This window comes from Mastigoproctus giganteus, chromosome 5, assembly GCF_048544385.1.
Source record: "Mastigoproctus giganteus isolate SK-2022 chromosome 5, ASM4854438v1, whole genome shotgun sequence".
Classification (NCBI taxonomy): domain Eukaryota; kingdom Metazoa; phylum Arthropoda; class Arachnida; order Uropygi; family Thelyphonidae; genus Mastigoproctus; species Mastigoproctus giganteus.
Genome location: NC_143579.1, coordinates 174,091,651 through 174,113,624, shown reverse-complemented (window position 1 = coordinate 174,113,624; position 21,974 = coordinate 174,091,651). Strand labels below are relative to the sequence as shown.

At 36.4% G+C, this 21,974-nt stretch overlaps 1 protein-coding gene across 2 annotated transcripts in view; it reads right to left on the bottom strand.

The window, feature by feature from the left end:
- The window catches only part of Septin4 (septin 4), a 171,859-nt gene that overhangs the window by 31,355 nt on the left and 118,530 nt on the right, over positions 1-21,974 (bottom strand). For both annotated transcript variants that reach the window (XM_090374273.1, XM_090374272.1), the window contains 2 exons: positions 12,473-12,569; positions 3,849-3,900 (listed from right to left, as the gene is read on the bottom strand). In XM_090374273.1, coding sequence (XP_090230399.1) covers positions 3,849-3,900; positions 12,473-12,569 — 149 coding nt within the window. The remainder of the gene's footprint in view (positions 1-3,848; positions 3,901-12,472; positions 12,570-21,974) is intronic.

Genomic DNA, 21,974 nt, shown 5'->3' with positions numbered 1-21,974 from the left:
CACACACACACACACACACTTCTAGCGGAGTCAATGCCTAGGCGAATAATGGCTGTTATCCGTGAGAACAGTGGCTCACACGGTATTAGGTAAGTAGTCATCATTCAGTGATCACAAAGTCACACATAAGTGCGTCCAACTAATACTTGAACAGTGTGGCGTGATTCATTGCTGCAAGTCACGTTCTGCCACTTCTCGTATGTCCAATGCTTCCGTTCTCTGCACCAGGACAGAAGCATGATGTGTGTTGTTGTGAAACAGCTTTGGCTTACGGGCGTCTGCGCGACTGTTTGATCTCTTCTCTGAAATGTTTTTCTGATGGTTGTTTGTCTTGCTTTTTTCCAAGTTCTATTGTCTGTCTCTCGATTTAGCTCATTGAGGGTACTTTTTTGATTTTTCAACCCACACCATATTCTGGGGCTGTTGGTGATCTTTTCTCATTTGGGATTAATTCTGAAGTTAGCTTCTGTCTTCCATTGGCATACGAAGTTTCTAACAGTTGATTTTTGGTATTACTCTTTTTGCTAGCTATCTGTCGAAGACATGCAATGAGCATGTTCAGATAAGGAGACAAGAAACGGACGAGGTCCTTTTCTCCTCTCATTTTGTTTCATAATGCCGTTATTCTGAAATCAGACTTTCAGATGCCGTTATTTCGATTTTTTCCCCGTTATCTAGAAAGTTTTATTTTTAATATATTTAATGCAGAAATAATGAGGCTAAATAAGATATACAGAGATTAAGAATGCAGTTTCATTAACTTTACATAAAAAACATAAGCATGTTATATTCTGCCATTAATACACTCCTTCTTACGCCCGTTCTATTTTCTATTACGTTTGTCGCCAAGCTTTAATGTTGTTCTTCTTTTCTTTCTGTATAAGGTTTATTAACTTTAGGAGCATTGTGAGGAGTTTTTAATTTAAAATGAATGTAAAACAGCGGTATAATCCGTGATATCAGTACAGAATTCACTTTCAAAACGAAGAACTTAAACGATTACAGTAATCACGTAACTTGCTGTTTTCTTTTTTCGGCAATGCAAGACATCTGCGCTGTATGTAAACATCCGATCTCATTGTGCCGTTAGCTAGAATGTTCAAATATTGAGGTGCCGTTATTTCGACAGTCTACTGTATATACTGTTTTCGATCTGTTATGGGACCTCTGGAATAATCACTACTTTCCAGGGAGTTTGGTGTCCCAGTACTCTATAGGTATATGCTAAATGTTCAATATATTTCTCAAAGTTTCATACAGCACATGAAATTAATAACTGTGCTATTTGATTTCGTAAAGACATCTCGGTGTTGTTAATCATATTTATTTACATATTGACACACACACACTACTAATTTCCGATATAAAGTGGTGGTACTATGCGCTACTCCTTTTAAGTGTTCGTAAGCTCCACAAACGAATAGGGCCGTTCTGCCTTGCTGTAATTACGCATTCCAATTCATTTCAAAGATGGTCGATTGGGATGAGTTCGAGTTTTTGCTGGCCAATGCAACGTCCAATGTTAGTCTCTTCGCACTTTCACGGTGCTTGTTTTGTGATATGGAGCCATGTAAAGTGTAAGAGTCACTTCCATAAAGTTGTTACAGCTCTGGGCACAGAGATGGTGGACCATCATGTACGACACAACCTTCATGGTTCCTTGAGCTGCTACTGATAGACTTAGTCCAGGCCACGGTAAACACTCCCCAGACCGTGACACCTTCTCTTCTCTTTCCATTCTTATATTTGAGATAAAATAGGTAGCAGACATCCTACATACCCAAACACTACCATCAGACTGGAAGAGCGTGTGGTGTGGCTCGCACCACAGAACTGATTTCTATCCACAGTCTCTAATTATGCTGACCATCTTTGGTGTTAATTTTATTTTATATATATTCTTTACATTTTGTTTTACCCTGAACACTATCAGGCAGTTGTAGATTTATTTTTTTTTACCCTTCTTTGAAATTTATCGTATTTTTGCCCTTCAGAGTTCACATTTGGATCTGCAGTGCATTCCCTAATATTTATTCAAAATTTCGCTGGCTTAGTGTTAATTTTCAACTATCTTTTTTTTAATACAAAATAACTACTATTCCGGCTTTATTGATTCCATATTTAAAGATTAAAAAATAAATACAAGAAAGTTTTGGAATTAAGACGCAACATTACAAGTGATGTGTTGTATCCAGACAAAGATATACTGAGTAGTAGTTTATTAGCTCTTCTTTACTCGAAACGGAATGCTCCTTCAGTAAGGGCACATTGTTACCATCCGTTATAAAGCATGTCGACAGATATGTAGGAACGCTATATGTTGCAATTCGGTTCGAGAATGAAAGATTTAAATGACTTTAAACGTGGCATGATAGTCGGTGCCATACGCGTTAGTGTGTTTTTCTGTTCGTTAGAAGAGCTTCAATTGTGGCAAGGAGGAGAAGGTCCTGATCAGATGGTAGTCATGCAATAATTTTAGAAGCGCTTTTACAGAGTGTGTGAAAGGCGGATGCAATATTCAAAAAAAAATTACGCCCATTTTACCTCCATTATTAAGTGAGCTGTACCCGCCAAAGATCTCAAGAAGGTTGGTTGTGGTAGATCTTCCTTTAATTGTTGAATGGAGGTATGCAGGGCAATGACCGAAGCAGTATATGCTGAAATACGTTAAGAGAATTTGTTTAAAAAATGTTCAGGGTGTGGCAACTAATTTAAATGGGTCTGTGATTCTTTGAAGTCTTGGGATGGACATTTTTAAGCACAGGTCTTGTGAGGTAAAGTTTCCACATCGACAGTACGTTAGCGGTTTGCACGTTGCTGTTTATGCTTGGAGGAGTAGAAATGTAGGGCTACAGATCTTGAGAATGAATGGGGGAAGCCATTGGGCCCCATTGTAGCCCTGTTTTGGGAGATTGTTGATGGCCTGAGTGAGATCAGTCTTGTTGAGGGTAAAGAAGAGGCTTGTTGTACTTTATTTCTTTTCACGAAAAAGCTGTTATTTACTTTATCTATATCTTTTCCTCGATCATGGAGCGTGCTGAAAGCTCATTCGGAAAAGCATGGTTGCTTAATTCTGTTTCTTTATCGGTTCCTGTTCTTCTGTTATTAGCGATTATAATTGCCTTTTTACAAAAGCCTATTGTAAAATATTCGCTTATGGGCTTAAATCCCTGCTCTCACAAAGTACAATACTTAATTTCATATCGGATAAATTGCACTAAACTGAAGTATCCTGTTCCTACACTTTATATTTTGGAAGAAGTTGTTTTGGGTGTGGACTAAAAATTTAGGAAGTAATTTTGGGAAAAGGTCTAAAGTTTGTACTAAAAGGTTGGCTGGAAAATGAAGTTCTGGGATACATGGTGCATTATTATTATTTATTTGAACAAACTCCATATTGCAATAAGATGCATTTATATACAAATGTGTTGCCTTAAAAATCTTTGTGCGGTTCTAAATGTGTTTATTTGAATATTTGCAGCAAAATTTCGCAATTCTGAAAATTATTTAGAAAACTCCTAATGATGGATTGATTGCAGATTCCTGTTTAACTCGAAGTGGATCCGATATTTCGAAAAATGTTCCTAAAATTGCATTTTGCGTATACGAGAAAACATGCATCTCGAATTCTCTAACTTCAGGGATACTTCTATTCTGTAAATTGAATTTTACCCCTAACACATGCATTGAATATGCATATGTTAAATATATAACATATAAAAAAGTGCCTGATAATTTCAGTAATCCGAGAATTCTAGTCAAGGTAATTTAAAATTTTCTTTAATTCTTTAGAATGAAGGAAGACAAAAAAGAGATAAAAACAAATACAGTACTGAGTATTTACTCACCTAATGAGGAAGGTTCGAAGTTTCAGAAAGTCACTGTGTTTCGGATTTTCCACTAAAAGGTAAGAGAATATTAATTAACATTAATATAAATGATCACTATGAAACAAACAGCTATAAATTATAATATAGTGTATTCTCACAAGAGACTGATGTAACATGCTTTAACAGCAAATAAACCACCTTTTTTGAATATTCGGCAATCTTAAAATTTTTCAATAATGAAACGTCAAGTATTAAAAATCTTAAAATTTTAAAGTTAATATGATTGGCTTCCAATTGTTATAATTTAAGAAATATTCGCAGTCTGAAATGCATGTTTCATCTTTTAAAGACCCAGTAATAGTTGTAATTTATTAATTTTTTTTTTTTTTTTTTTTGCAAATGCAACAAAAATATTCACCTTCAAAACACACACACACACACACACACACACACACACACACACACACACACACACACACACACACACACACATTTTTCTTAAATGGATCGTGTTTAATCGTATCTAGATCTTATTTAAAAGATGTTGCAATTAATTTGGAGATGGTGATTTGCTGGAAAAACTTACGTGTATATGAGGCATTGTGTCTTCTCTACTCCTACAACATACCTTCTTTTCACTTAAGTTATTTTTTAAATAAAGGGGGAAATAAAATTTACAATTCACTGCTTTACTAATGACAAAAACACGTACATGGATTGGGCGAAGCAAAAATCTGATCGCTGCTTTACTAACAAAGAACAACTCTTGCAACGCCAACGATTATTGTTCTGAAAGAAAATTCTAAACAACCTTTCATTTGCCAGAAGTTGCGAAATAGATAACACATGTTATAATTCGTTATTCTGCTGAATTCAGTTTATTCTTATTGAAATGTTTATGATGTACAGGATTTATTATTAATTTTTATGTGAGAATTCTCTGAATACCTATTAAGCGAATCACGAACCGTATCTATGTTGTTATATATTACCCAATTACTACAATCACCGCATAATTTCACTTTATTTTCAAATGTTTGGCCACTTTCTTTATCTGACCTCAGTGGACGCGACTGCTGGTTTATTGATTACCTGAGGAACTGAGTTCATCAAGCAAATTCAAATCAATGGCCGTATTCAAAGTACGCTACGAACGACATAGAAAATGCTTTGAGCAACAGTTTGCAATTTAAAATACCACTGTACAGCAAATGGTTGCAGTAGGGTTTTAGGAGCATCAGCGACTAAGGCTATACTGTTTGTAAACTGCGTGTGTTCTGTTGTCGATTTTCTGTTTGCTGGATGAAAAACCCGCGTTTACGGGAGAATAAACCATGCTACCCTCGCCTGAAACTGACTAATTCAGCCACGTTGTGAAAAAGGCCATTAAAAATTCCTCACGTCATCTACGGAACTGTAACTCAAATATTTTCCAACCGGTGTGAGAAAAACGGCGATTCTATCAACTGTGCTATCCACGAGGGCGTACAGTAGGTCTTTCAACTTATTATCAGTGGTCACCACGCTGAACATGCTAATCAACTCGAGTTTGATCAGAGCTGTTCAACGAGAATAACGCGAGCATTTTGATACTGCCTTCTACAACATCAAAGGAGGATTCTTATTTTCCTTGAGAACTACATTAGCCTAAAAGGAAACGGCCTCGCATTGTTCTTCGTTCTTGTTCCAAGAAATGTCATCCTCAAGATCATTAAAACAGCTTATACTGGAACTGTCAGTTCTGAGTGCTGCAGGAAAAAGTCTGGTTATATTATTTTTGCGCCAATGTAGCTATGTATCTATATGCGCCAGCGCTTTGTGCCTGTAAACTGCGTATATTCTAAGATATTACCCAGGCACGGGCATAGGGATGTTTTCTACCAGCCCGAAAAATAGATGCTTCAGAGAAAGACTAGCTCCAGTTCTGCATGATTTTGTTAGTGTTTATTCACAATGAATAAGATAATTAATTCATTAATATATATATATATATAAAATAACTTTTGCATCACCTTCCACCATAAGGTCAACAGATCTTATGGTGGGAAGTGAAAAGTTCTGTCAACTCTCCGGATTCACGACGAATAAACCTTTTTTGACTCCATACGGTTATATATATTTTTTAAGTATTTGGTAGAATAGTCATTGCATTTTGCACCATAAATAATATCTGTAAATTGCGTGTGCTCTGTAGTCGATTCGCTGTTTGCTGGACGACAAACTCAAGTTTCCGGGAGAAAAAAAAAACACTGCTGTCCTCCCCTGAGACCGGCTAACTCAGCCACGTTGTAAAAAAGACCGATAAAATTCCTCGCGTCATTGACGGGACTTTAAATTAGGTCTTTTCCTCCCAGTATGTGGAGGAAGGTGATTATTCAATTGCGCTACCCCTATCCCGCATTTAACGCTCTTTTCTTCTGGTCCCATGGTTAGTCCTGTGTGACCATGGGACCAAAAATGAGGGGGACCGATCCCTTCAAAAGCGCTATAACGGGAATTTACTGTATATATGACTACAGACGCCTAAATTGGAGGGGAGTGGGAGGAAGAGCCACCTTCATGAGTGTTATCCATATTCTTCTTCCTTCCAAAGATTTAGGCCAAGTGGCCTGTTCTGATCTCATGCGATCTCTTGTTTTGGTGTCCCAGTTCTTCCCTTTCGAAACTTTTATAATTTTTAATTGGTTTTGGTAATCTATGATTAGGTTTGGTGCTTGTTGTTAAGCGCAAAAGAAACTTAAGGCTGTGAGGCCTCTTTATATTGTGTCTAATTGACTGAAGAATATAGAGAATATAACTGTCTGTATTCTTCCGACATAAAACCGGAATTTAGAGACAAAAGAGTCATGCAATCCTTTCATAGAAAGACTAACTCAGCCAAAAAAGTCCATAAATTCCTCACATCGCTTATTTCTAACTCGGGTTTTTCCGCGCGATATGAGAGGACTGTAATTATGACAACTGTGGCTAGCCAGGAGGATTTATCCTTCGAGGGTAGCACAGTTGGCATAATCACCAGAAGTTCTCCCCACACCGGTTAGAAAACACCTGAGATTGAGCTCCTCAATGTTTTTATGTGTCTTTTTTCACAGTTTGGTTGAGTTTGTCGGTCTCAGGCGAGGATTGCATGTTTTTTTCTGCCAGAAACTCGGATTTTTCGTCCAGTGAACAGACCACATAACAAACCCGATTTACGGATATATTATGTACGGCGCAATGTGGTCTAAGCGACTTATACGTACCATATTGCGCGGTTGATGCGCCTAAAATCCCAAAACGACCAACCCAGGAAGCGTTATCTATCATTTCATTCTACCTGTATGTTGTATCCATTTTTGTATATATTCATAAGGTATTTCTTCATTTTTATTATCTTTAAATTTATAAATTAAGTTGTTTTGTAAAATATTTAGTCTGCGTTCTGAATCCTCTTACACGTTTTTTTTTTTTTTCCATTATCCATGTTTCAATTCTGTATAATAAAGGTTTTAGAAATGTATTATATATATTATTGTAGTTTCTTTCTGATCATTATATGTTATGCCTGTAGCTTTGATAATCTTCATATAAAAGAGTGCAGTCAAGATATTAAAAAAAAAAACCAAAAAAAAAAAAAAAAACTGTGTACCTGTTCTAATATTTTATTGTCATTTAAATTTTTCCTCCGAACTGGCTGTTCACTTTTAAATGATATCAGTTTGTTTTTTCTTTGGAAAAAAACAGACCATCTCAAATTCGTCTATTACCTACCTCCTTTAAAAATTTTAGAGCTCGTTGTAAAGCGTTATTTTTATTTGCTGTTATCGCTTGATTATCAGCAAAAAGTAATGTTTCTGTTTTGTTCGATCATTGATATTTATTCCAAACTTTTTTTTCCCTTCCATTCCTGACTATTCATCAACATTAAAAAGATTTGAGGATAAACTGCATCCTTGTCATACACCTCTTGTAACCAGTTTCCAGTCTGTAATTTCTTCATAGAATTTAACTGCTATTTCATATCATTGTAGATCTTGAATTAATTTATAGAGATGGCTGGATATATCATATTCATGAATCATTTTCTTCATTAAAATATTCCCATTTTCTTTATTGAATACGTTCTTATGATTAAATGCTAATCCTCTTTTTTGAGATTCTCTTCTTTTTCTCAGTCAACAGTTTTAATATAATTAAGGATTAATAGAGGGCTTTCCGTTACGAAACCGATTCTGTTTAACAATTTATTTTCTGTTATCTTGTTTAGTTTTCCTTTTAAAGCACAAGCAAAAATTTTATGTCCTGACGCTAAAAGACTGTTTTCCTCTATGGTTATTATAATCTTGAGGAATGTATATAGGAATTACAATGGCTTTTTCCTGTTCTTTTCGTAATTTACCTATTTAAATTTATTAAGCAGATTTAAAAGTGTTAATTTAAAATTATTCCCAGGAATATTTAAAATTTAATTAATTTCACATAGGTCTTGATGTTGAGGTTGCAGTTGTTCATATTCATAATTGCATTCCTTCCATGAATTTGTAAAATATTCTAACCATTTTTAAGTTATAACTATGTTGATTTTTATTGCCTTCTTTGTCTTTATTCATAAATTTTTAAAAACATTTTGGTTGGGGGTTTGTTAAATCGTTCTTAATCAGAGATACGAGAGGGATTGAAAAGTTCGTAGACTGAGTATAAAGGGTTTATTTGAGGAGTCTGGTAACTTGTTACTTTTCAGCATATTCCCCTTTGGAGTCAATACACTTTTGCCGTCAATGCTGAAATGCTTTTATTCCAGCTGCGTTCTCTTGGTCTCCAGGAATACATCCACTGCAGCAGTGACATCCTTATCGTTTGGAAAATGTATGCCAGCCAGGGTTTTTTTTTTTTTTTAATTAAGAAATAAGTGATAGTCCAATGTTGCTAGATCTGTGTATATGGGAGAAGATCCAAAAATTCAAAGACGTACTTATGCAGTGCAGCTATAGCAGTGATAGACTTGTGAGCAGGTATGTTATCCTGTTGGAACAAGACTCGTTTTCTGAGTTTTCCTCGGCGTTTTGTCTTTCCTGTTTTCACATAAACGCCTCACGTCTTCGTAATACGCTGTTGTGACTGTCTGGCCTTTCTGAAGATAATCCACTAGCAACACTCAACTACACAACATAACCATATCCCATATACTTTTAAAACTGTGGCCTCCACAGAGTACACAACGCGGAGATGGGGGGGGGGGGGTAACCCCTGGTGTCGTTAGATGGCTAACATACTTTACACTTAGCAACACGCTATCATTTACGCGGGTGGCAGAGTGGTGTTGCCACCGTCTTCCCACACCGGGTGGAAAAGGCCCAGGTTCGAATCCCGTCGATGACGCGAGGAACTTTTATGGGTTTTTTACTCCGTGGTTGAGTTAGTCGATCTCAGGCGTAGCTAGCAAGGTTTTTTCCCCGGAATCCGGGCTTTTTTGTCCAGAAAAGCAGGCAAATCGACCAGAGAACACACGCAATTTACAGACACAATACACATTTTTTTTTTTTTAGCAACACTCCATGAGCATCCCAAAAAAAAAAAAAAAAAATGCTATCACCTTGCTATTGTTCCACTGCTTAGACTGCTCCTTTGTTCTCTAGCTGAAAATGATGAACCCATGTCTCATCCATGATCACAAACTTTGCCAGGAAATATGCTGGATCTGCTTGTAAACGATACAAATGTTCACCTGAAAACTCTACAACTCTTGTGGGACCGGTCGTGCTGACACTCTTTTTAGCGAGCACCTCTGTTATTATGTGGTATATACGTTCAGATGAGATTTCCAGGACGATAGAAAAGTTCCGAACTGTCATTCGTCAATCACTCATAACCTATCATGCACGCTGACGGACGTTACAGGTTTTTCACAGCGTGGATCATCTTTCAGGATCCCCTGGCTTCGTTTATATTCTGCTGCCCACTTGTTAACCATGAAATAGGAAGAGGTATCCTCCCCTGATGTTGTAACCATAATGTTATGAATTACTTTTGGCGTTAGTCCCTTTTTTTCCAAATATTGGATGACTGCACAGTGATTGATTTTGTCCATCTCTCCTCATCCACACAACTTTAACTTTAGAACCTGTAATTAAAAAAGCACTTTACTGAAACTGCATAAAACTTGGTGGGTTACTAATTGAAATGTTACATATTAAATACAGTAATTTTTAACCCTGCACCACGACTCTTCCATACTCGGGCCACAAACTTTTCAAGCCACCTCATAGAATTATTCCAACTTTTTCTGTTCTCTTTTCTAGATTCTTTTTTTGTTATTGCTGATTCTCTCTTTTATTCTGTTTCTGATTATATTGTTCAGTTGCATTATTATTATTAAAGCCTGCACTGTTCTCTTCTATTATTTTGTTTATTTCGTCATCCCAATTTCGTAGACATCTTTTTCTTTTTCGTTTTCTTTTCCCTTTTTTTTATTTTTTTTATTCTAAACTCTCTGTGGCAGCACGTAACAGAATTTCTTTGAGATGCTTCCACACTTTACTTCTCTCTCCCTTCACTCCTAACTTTCGTTTTTCTTTTATTAGTTTCTTATAAAGCCATCTTATACATGTATCATTTAAATCGTGTTTCTAACCTTGTCTTTGTTGCAGTTTCTAACTCAAATTCGTTAATATATTCCGACATTTAATTTTGAGTTTACTATAATCAATTAATTAATGTTTTGTAACCTTTGCAGAACATGTGTGTATCTTTATGTTTGAAAAAAGATATTCATAATTCTAAGCCTATTATACGGTGTTTCTCCAAATTTTTAAAACCACGCTTCACGTCCTTTCCTACGCGAGCATTTGGATGTCACCAAGGATCAAATAATTCGATTTATTTAATGTGTAAATTATGTTCTGAAGTTCTTTATAAAGTTCACTTTCTTCGATACTTCCTTCTTCTGGAGCATAAATCCTATTACTAATATAGCCTCTTATTAATTTTAAGAATACTTTTGATATTCTTTCATTTCGTAGCGTACATTGAGTTTCCTTGATCCTAGTGGAGCAATATTTGGATATTACAGGTTATATTGCTTTCTACAGGCACATTTCTTCATGGCTGCAATCTGCGAATGGATTCTTTCAACACAATTTCTGGCCTTGTGAAATTATAATGCATCATTTCACAAAGCCAGAATTGTACAAACACCTGGTTCCTGTAACATGAGAGTGAATGCAGCTCACTATGGTCTTCCCCAGATCTCAATATAATTAATACCTGTAGATGATGTAGCACATACTCTTCGGAGTAGAGATCCGCAACCATCCAACTTGCAACAACAGTGAGAAACACTTGAATTTACATGGATTAGTATCCCCGCGACACGCATTGCCCACCTCGTTGAGTCTATACCACGACGGAGCCTAGCTGTTCCGAGGGACCTAAAGGAGGACGTTTATTATATTGGATAGATGTACCTAAAAAAGTGGCCACTCCGTGTTTTCATCGCCACTATCAATGAAATTGTCTCTTGTTACCACGTATTTCATTGAGATACCACAAATATGTTATAGAAATAAAGTCCAATTGCTTTATTGTGATAAGTGTACTTATTTGCATGTCAAATAAATTTAGTAGTAAAATTAATTGCAAGATGCCCGGCCAACAAATAATGAAAATTGCCCTTCAGGTTTTCTTTATATAAGCATGTCAGTTTTTCTTTGTCGCTTCTTCTCTTATTTATTAATCTATTTTATTTATTTATATTTTATTTTTTGAATAATTAAGCCCAAATTAACTACAGAATACTGAATTTACATCTAGGCTCCCATCACTCCCTTGAATTTCAGAATTCTCTATTTTCTTCAAACGAGTGCGATTAGATTAATCAGTGAGTCCTCGCACTAATTCGATTTTATTCAGCAGTTTCCATGAGCACTATTCCTCTGACCTGACATCTGAATTTTTTCCAAAACTATCTTGAATATGCATGCGGTGATGACGGGGCGACCATAATTTACCGTTTTCTACAATCATTAAAATTTTGATTCCACTTCACTTTGAAAGAAGAACTACTTCCCTTCCTTCCCAACTGAAATTTACAACATGCAGCAGTGTTAATTCGCTTTTTCTCTGTTCCTAACATTCAGAGTATTTGAACTACTGTACTATAGTTTAGAGCAGTGTCACGCAAACTTTTCCAGCCGGGACTCCTTTCCTAGCTTTACTAGAAAATTCCCATATTAAAATACTATTTCATTTTACTGTTCTCGGTAATAAAACATTTTTATCGCCGCCAGACAAAATTATTTCCAACTCACTTTTCAAAAATTTGCTGCTCCGTGTTTCTGCATATCCCTACGGGCTTCTCTGCGGATCCCTTGGAATCCTCGGATCACAGTTTGCATGCTAATGCTGTAGAGCAAAAATTATGAGCCACATTGAGCTTTCTTTATGTTTGTCACCTTTTTTTTTTTTTTTTTTCTGACTAAGCATGTGGGGAAAATACAAACAAAGCAAAATAAAACCTAACAACTATTCTTTACATACATTTTTTATTGACCAAGGTTTGTTTCGAATAGGATTTTGAAACAATTCAGAATATATAATTTCTTGTATATATAATTTATTTGTTTCGCTTAGAACTAATTCAAATCCTAAAAAATGTGTGTATTTACCTTCAACAATTCCCCAAGGATATAAACGGCCCCGAACTTTCCTACCGTTCACTTCAACCACTTGGGTACTTCCTATAACGGCAAAAGGGATGCTTTCCTAAAGTCAAAAATAAAGAAGAAAAAGGAAGATTTTTGAATATTATTTGACTATAAAACGCGTTAACGGACAATGTTATTTCAAATTGGACAAAGTTAGAAATTGCTCTTCAGTTATAACCAGGGGTGGCTCGTCCATAGGCACTGCGACACTGCAGCACCCCAGCTATTTAAATTTAGATATACAGTGAACGGAGTTATATGAAATTTTGTGAAGAACAATGCAACGCAATGAATATTTTTATTAACAGGACCCGCATATAGTATGCGTATCCTCTATTTCCAGTATCATTTCAATAAATAAACGAATAAAAACACGAAATCGTTTCCAACTTTGAAGTTTAATTAACCGTAGGCTTCACTGTGAGCCAAGCAGTGACACACTTTGCATTCCAGTGAATATCTGGTAGTTGGTTGCCATTGGCAACCTGCCAATATACATTTTTTTATAGGTGAAACGAATCAAAGTCACTGTAAAATGCACAGTGCAGATTTCATCGTTGACCATGATGAGTGTGTAGCCACAATGTCGGTGTCTTTTTGGTATTCGCCCGAATTCCCATTAAGTAACTAAATAATATCAGTGTTAAGTCAATACTCAACATTCAACAGTATAATTATCTGATTACAGCTTAATTGCGAATTGAGCTTGAATTTGGTAAGATGATGTTGTATTATGAGGCGATGTGTAAGTGAAACATTATTTCTACGACATACGATTTTGTGAAATTTGATTCGATTATGGCCTCCATGCTTCCCCATGAAGTAAATCGCGTGACAGTGAATAAACTTCAGCAGCTTAGTTTTTCACAATTATCTCTCCAAGAAAAAAATGCGATTAAAAAAGAAGGCCGCCCCACATCAAAGATTAAAATTTCTCAGCTGGGAATAAGTAATAATAAGAAATATATTTGCAGTTTTAAAACTGAATGGTGGGTGCCAAAGGAAAAGTTGGCTTTGTGGTTGTGAAGTTAAAAATGCATTGTTTTGTTTTCCATGTTTACTGTTCGTAAGTGACTTAACGTGGACAAAAAGTAGCTTTATAAACAAAAAAACACAGAATGAAAGAAAAAACTCTAATATATGAGAGTTCTGAAAAACATATTGATAAAGTGATTTCACTATCTCTTTAGGAAGTGTAAATATCAAAGAACAACTTATTGAGGCCTACAGACTTTCGACCTGCAAACATAACAGAAAAGTTACCAAAAAGCGTGAGGTATTATCTAAAATAATAGACTGCATTAAATTTTGTGCACGTTTGAAATTCCTTTAAGTGGACATGACGAAAAAGACGATTCTCAAAATCCAGAAGTATTCAGAGGATTAATAAATTTCGCCTGTACATCAGTTTCCGATTTAAAGAACCATTTAGCAAGTAATGCAGCATTTAAAGGCATTTCAAAAATTATTCAGAATAATATTCTTGACTGTTTGCTGCAAATATGCCGGGATGAAATAAAAAGAGAAATTAAAGAAGCTTCATTCGTAGCTGTCATGGCTGATGACACAACAGATGTTTCAGAACATATACAAATGGTAATTGTTCTGAGATATGAACTGAATGGAAACCTTTTTGAGCGTTTTTTGGAGGTTTTTTTTCACTCCGGAAAACCAACGGCAGCCGGAATATCAAAGTGCATTCTAGATCAGTTAGGCATAATCCTCAAAGGAAATACTCAAAAACTGGTTGCTCAGACATTTGATGGCGCAAGTGTGATGAAAGGCAAGAAAGGGGGAGTTCAGGCTAAAATAAAAGAAGTGTACAAAAATGCACATTTTATTCACTGCTATGCTATGCACACCAACTGAATCTGATGATGAGAAATGCAGCAAGTAGCACCCGAGATTCAAGAATATTGTTTTCGAACCTCATGTTGATACCAACATTTTTCCCTAGATCACCACAGCGTCTCTCTGTTCTCAGAAAGTATATGGATTGCCGTGTTGCCCGACCTTCCCCTACAAGGTGGAATTTCAATATACGCACCATGAACAGCGTTCATGAAAATTTTGAATCCTTAAAAATGCGCGTGTAAGAACTACAAGCGACAGCAAACGCAGATAAGACGATTTCAAAAGCAACTGGAATTTTGCACATCTTGAGTAATGAAAAATTCTAGTTCTGGTTAGAACTTTTCCATCAGATAATGCCTCACGTGGAAGTTATTTATAATCAAATGCAATCTCGAGAAATTGAGGCAGTTGAAATACATGAATATATAGGAAACTTTAATAGTCACTCCATGCTTTCTTATTAACAGTTACTTGTTAAAAGATTATTATATTTATTTATTGGCAGACTCTAGAACCGTTTCTCCGGTTGCTGTCTTAGCCCGTTGTCAATCAAATCGCATGTCAAGTACTTCTCGGGCTCGAGATGCTGATAGGTAAAGGGACCCATATACCATCATACATGTATGACATACTTCGTGTTTGTTCATACCATGTTTGATGTTGATTGCCCATACACCATCATACATGTGTGACATACACGAAATATGAAATAGTCATTCTTGGACCATCGAAGAAAACGGTACCAAACGGTACTAGTAAACAGTTATGGACAGCGAAGACGAGGTTTGCATTGCTATTATTCTATCCTACCTTTGTGCTAATGAAAAAATAAAAAACGGAAGAAGAGATTTTGGGTGAACGACTGGTTCAAAAAATTCCAGGAAGGAGGAATTCCAGGTCCTTGAAGTACCATAGTGCTGGTGTATGTAATATAAGCACTAAGCAAGAAATCGGAGCTGGACTGGACGACATATTATGTCGTCAAATCCAGCCCCCGATTTCTTGCTGGTTTCAGTTTTTGATGTGAAAACATCTATAGCGGCGCTAGAGTAAAATCGATTGGTAACAAAATTTTCTTGTAACGGAAATGACGCAATTTATTATTAACGATTTTTTTTTCTATGGAAATGAAGCAATTGACATTACTTGCTGTTTGGTGGTTGTTAGATTTTAAATGACGCAAACGAAGTCATTTCCTAAATGGCGCTAACGATGCTAACTCAGTCACTAACTAAATGACGCCAACTCAGTCACTAATGTTAATTCGGTAAAGTAAGCAGCGGGTAGTATTATGCAAGAATAAAAGCAGAATATTATGCAAGAAAGCTGGTAGCAATATTACGCAAGAATAAAATGCAGACTTGAATAAAATCTGTTTCTCAAGATTTTGATCATCAACCGTCTAAGTAGCGTAAGTAAGTTTCGATCAAACCGTTCAAAAATTTAATCGGTTTTACAATTGCGATAAGATTTCGCGATAATATTGTGCAAGAATAAAAGCAGAATATTATAATGTACAAGAAAGCGGGTGGTAATATTATGCAAGAATAAAATGCAAGATTCTGATCAACATCAACCTCCTAAGTAGCGTAAGTATGTAAGTAAGTTTCGATCAAATCGTTCAAAAATTTAAACGGTTTTACTCTAGTGCCGCCATAGATGTTTTCACATAAAATGAAACATCTTTCATGTGTACAGGGTACACACGTGCTTTTTTAGTTCACGCCTGTTCGCTGATCGTAAGGAGTTGATTTTTCTTTTTGTGTTGACGATACTAGCGTCCAGTTCTTTTTGTTTCAAAATCCCTGTTAATTCCTTCTAACACTCTTCTTTCAATTGTTTATTTTTGTAACAATCACTTTTTATTTTCCACAATGCAGGCATATCGCGATATGTGTCAATAAAGTCACGTGAAAAATCTTTGTCCGCCAGGTTCACGCTACGGAGAATAATAGCTCAAGAACGTCGAACACTTCAATACACGTCCAAACCTGCATGAACTAACACTCGATGTATGACACACCGCGACTAAAAATCAAACATGTTTTGATATCCGTCATACATGAGTCTGGTGTGTCATACAGCGCCATACAAAGTAATTTTGATATGTCATGCATGTATGATCGTGTATGGGTCCCTTAAGAACAACAAGCGAACTCCATAATCTCATTAGCAACCATCGTGCAATCAGTCCCCGTCATTCGGAGCGAGACAATTCATTGCACTAAACAATTCTATGCATTGCAGTTCGGTGTAGGAAGACAGTTGGTGGCTGCAACAATTTAGTGAATTCTGTGCGAGAATGTGGTGTATGACAAAAGCAAGACCGAAAATGCAAACTTTTAACAGGCGTGCTGTAAATAGGTAATGTAGTGATCACGGTACTTTTCATATTTTTGACAGAGTGCACTAACCACCATCATTAAATCTGCATGTAATAACTCGATTCGTATTGGATGAATTTCCATAAAATTTTATATTTGGATTTTTCAGAAATATTTGTCGAGTCCTCTCAATTTCATTAGAATCGAAGGGGGAAAAAATGGCAATTATTACTTCTTTGTCCATGCGTCCATTCTAATGTAATAATGCGATTTTAGTGGATGGATTTTCATTAAATTTTATATTTGGCTCTTTTCGAAAGATTTGTCGAACCCCTAAATTTCATTAAAATCGGATAAATAGAAATCTGGGGCTCTGGAATACAGCATAAATTGGTTGAGTATGTACCCATTTGTACCTGTTATCTTCATCATGACAGTCCATCCATGTTGTAAAGTTGCTACAACGTGCTGAAATTAATTGGTGCATACCCACATTCCAACCAGCCTATTGAGTAGAATCTGGTTGAATATTTTTACACAAAATAATTTGATTAAAAAATACATTATTTTTCTTTTTTCTGTTATTTTATAAATTTCTACATTCCTCGAGTCTAAATGACAAAGCTTTCTCTTTTGGGTTCCTAAACTTTTTACTTCATTGATTTTCTTAATTTCTAGTGCGTATGTGATAGACCGAATTGTCATATTCGCCAAATTATCACATATAACAAATTACATCGAACGCTGGTGCGGCGAATTGACGTGATCCCTTTAACAATATATTCTCATAAAAATTTACGCATTATTATGTTCACTATGAAATAACGTGATTTAGTATATTGTTGTGTTTGTGGAGAACTGGAGGACTGGCACCACGTAATGCACTCGTGTAACATCTACCTGGACCTACGCAATCAACTGTTATTGGATATAAATTTAACCACACTCAGTCCGGAAAGCAACCTGTTAAAATCAAAAGAAGCGTTTTTAGCTTTTAGCAGGTATGCCTCAGCAGTCTTCAAAAGGCGTTGGTATCATCTCTCCACGTCTGATCCCACAACATAGACATCCACACCAGACGTTCCTGAATGATCTCCCCTCGTATATGCTCTTCTCTCATCACCGACCACTTTCAGAACTGAATAAACACCTAACTGGACATCTTCCGCGTTGGAATGACGGCACTGAACTGATATATATCAAACTCAGACACTTCCCGTTGCACCTACCCAACTTTGCAGAACGCCCTTGTTCCGCCAGCTGTCTTCCTTTCCCTGGCCTTCTGTGGGCCCTACTTTGACTCAACGACTTCTACTATCTTCCCACTCTCTTCCCTTTTTTTTTTTTTTTTTTTTTTGTCTCCGTCCAGAAAGCTCAGGCGACAGATCAGCCAGAGTGTCAAGGCAGCCTGGCTCACCTCTCAGTAGTGGTGGCGGGCAACGTAGGGTTCCACTAGGGGCCCTACGGCCAAGTAGCCAGAGACACAACAACAGAACATAACACAATACTGCATAAACCAGACACTACACTTTTTTCTGGTTTATGCAGTAGTTCTGCATTCCATCACAGAGTACAAACGGCGCAGATGGCGCCTAACCCTAAATACTATATAAAAAAAAAAAATTGTTTAGGCCAATGATAAGTCAGTAGTTTACCTTACCTTTGCGTATTGGTTAATACAGTATTTGGTTACGTCTAACATGGCCTGTTGATTCGATGAAGTTAGTTATGTTAAATGAATTCATGCCAATTATAAGATGTTTATGAGATAATTGTTGTTATTTAATTTTTTTTAAGGAGCATTAGCAACTAAAGCCGTATTGCTCCGGGATATGTGGTGGTCATTCCCTGACTTTTCCACATCCTCCGTATGTGGTGGTGACGGGCTCGAACCACGGTCTAATCAAGAAGCGTGTGCTACGCACTGCTGCTCCTTCCCACCTGGCTACTGAGGCGCCTTGTGAGATAAGCTGCTGGTCTAATATAATGAGAGCTATGCATACATTTGTAAAATGGTTGCTAAATTCTTTGGCTTGCTCGCATCGAATGCAAGGAAAGGTAGACATTGCTCACTGGCGAAGGAATTAGCCACCTAACAGTAATCCAGAGTTTGAGTAAATCAATTCAGTAATCACTAGATTTAGGATCACAAAGAGTTTGGAGAATACAATCCTTTTATTGTATTAAAGCTTCTGCAAAAAGATCATTTGCTTATGAAACGACGTACTCTTCGTTTCATAAGCAGGGAAGGATTATTTTTTGATAATCTAAGATGCACTTAAACATTAATGCTATTAAGCACATTCAAATATGCACATTTCCGGGTCGCCATCAGTGGGATTAAGGTGAAAAGATCGGCAATAAACCTGATCATGAACTTTAAAACTTTTGGTTCTATGCCAGGTAATCTGTTTTAATTGGTATAAAAATTGCACCAATAAAAGCAAATATATAGCATCATTAAATTCAAATGTTTTCTCTAATTTTGATAACGGTGAGCTTGAATTCGAGCCGGCTATTCTTCGTGACTAATGAATCACGAAGAAAATCTGAAAATGTCCATCTCAATTTTAATTTGCATTTGTGGCAACAACTGTTGAAAATATTTTATCTCTAGGTCTTTCTGTTAGAAAATTCCCTGAGCGGCAAAGCTCGCAAATAATCATCGTTGGGCTACAGTCGTGCTAGTGACGACTGTAGCCTAACGACGAATTTTGTGCATCTTGTATCAGCTTCTTTTATTACATGTCGGGCATAGACACTTTCTGCACACATCCATGAGCAAATTGGGTTTGCAAGTTACCTTGGTATTGCACTACTCTAAATAAAAAGCACTGCTGCAATGGAGATGTATATTGCTATTCATTTAAAATGGAGTTAATATGATTGAACTTCCATATTCTCTCTCTCTCTCTCTCTCTCTCTCTCTCTCTCTCTCTCTCTCTCTCTCTCTTTGTGTGTGTGTGTGTGTGTGTGTGTGTGTGTGTGTGTGTGTGTGTGTGTGTGTGTGTGTGTGTGTGTGTGTGTGTGTGTGTGTGTGTCAGCCATAATCTCCTCATAACAAATCCATGCTGTGATCGCCTTATAGTTTTATTCCTATCAAATTGCTCTTACATTACTTCTTTAACTATTGATTCATTATTTTTCCTAGGCACATAAGTGAAACTTGCAAGGCTGTAATTACTCGCTTCGCCTTTTGAACTATCTTTGTGAATATAAGAGACATTTGTACATCTAATGCTCTCATTAATATAGCCTCCATTGGTTACGTTCCATTAACCTTCTTGATTTTAGATGCAACAACTTCTCTTCTAGCTTCCTTTGACTTATAAAATCTACTTATGGTAATCATTTATGGTAAAATTAAAATTACCTAGAACCATTAAGATGAGCGGCATCGCATATAATTAGTACGAGCTGATATATTGCGATTTATCAATTAGATAGGTATCTCTTACAAGTTCTGATACATGTGTCCAGATGTAAATGTAGTTTAAGCTTAATGATGTGCTGATAAGCTTACATAGTAGCTGTATGATAAGCTTACATAATAGCTGTATGATAAGGTTACACAGTAGCTCATCAAACTGTTCTGAGATCGAGTAAAAAATTCTATTTTTGAGCCCTGCATTCATGGTCCGTTTTTAGACCATCAAAGGAAACTTTGTTACACCCTTCTGGGCCGGTCTTGAAGAAAGGATCTTCTCAACTCTTTAGTCCAGGAAAAGAAATTTCCGAGAATATGATTATAGGGAATAAAAGTATGATGTCGAATAAACTGCTTGCGGTACACTGCCAAATATTATTTAAAGCATGTTTTAAACAGGAAGGGGCATTTGCAAGGCGAGAAATGGTGCATTCTGCATCATTCTTCGCGCGCATCATATTACTATCATCAAACAGATGAAAGAGCGCTTTTGTCTGGGTTTAGGGTCCTCTTTAGTTGGAGCGGGTGGGGAATAGTTTTTTATTTTATCATAGTAGCAGCACTAATTTTACAAAAATAGTATACATATATTGTATTTGCATTCAAACAGGTATATACAAGTATACGCTTTTATATACCTATTTGAATAAAAAAAAAAAAAATAAATAATGGCCGCCATAGCCGAGTTATCAAACGCGAGGGGTACATTTGTACATGCATTTGAGCTGACGGTGGTTGCGTGTAGAGCATAAGTTAAATATTTTAATGGAGGCTGTAATTAGGCTGAGGAAGTAGGGGTTTCCTCCGCGAATTATTCCAGGTTTTTCGGCCGCATAATGCGCAAATCGGCCAGGGCACATACACTTATACAAACATAATACACAATGGCACAATATAGTATAATTCGCTAATGCGCCTAAAACCCAACAACAACTCAAGTGAACAACGTGTTAAATACACTGTCTTACCAAAAATCATCGGGCATTCCTCTGACTGTAGGATATTGTGTCACTACGTATTATGTAAATATTTGGCCTGTAAAGGTGATCGGCGGTTATCACGTATGCCAAACGATAAGCGCACGGAAAGGTTAATAGAGTTGTAATGGTATCTGCCTGTCTTGGAATAAATGGTTACGTTACCTTCCGTCTTTCATTGACGTACGATGTTTCCAGCAATTGATTGTGTCTCACTTCTTCTGCTATCTGGCAAAGCGAATGGGCATTCTGTAGCAACTGTTATTTCACTTCTTGCTAAGAGGTCTAGGTCCTTTTCTCTACCGGTCATGTTAAACTTGCCTAATATTAAGTTACACCTCTTACATCCTCTTTTAACTGGTGCTGCCGTTTTTAACGGAGATTACCTTATAAGTCGACTTATAATTTTTACTTTGAAAATTCCTTCATAATCATATATTCTGTATGCAATAAAGAGTTCTTCTTCTTCTTCTATATTCACTGTATAAGTCGATCCCCCTTTTTCAGCCATATTTCGCATCTCGTAAAGTGGCTTGAAGAACCACTGTTTACTTTTTAATTTATTATGTCTACTCTTCATTTTAAAAGGTTACGGGGTGAAGCTTTTATTATGTAACCGAGCCATTCCTTGTTGCCTTTTTAATTTTCGAAAGCATGACTTCTGACAAAGTAAACGAACTATTTCGCCTATTGAAGAAGATGATTAAATTATTGGTTGAACAATTTTGAAAAAATTATCATTTATTTGATATGCATAACGAGGTTTCATAATTTAGGTTTTACCCTGGAATCTTCTCAATTTAACTGTTCTGTTTGACTTAATGAGAGTAGCCCGTGATCAAACAACTGATATAGTCGTAGTTTAACTGCGTCCCTCAGGG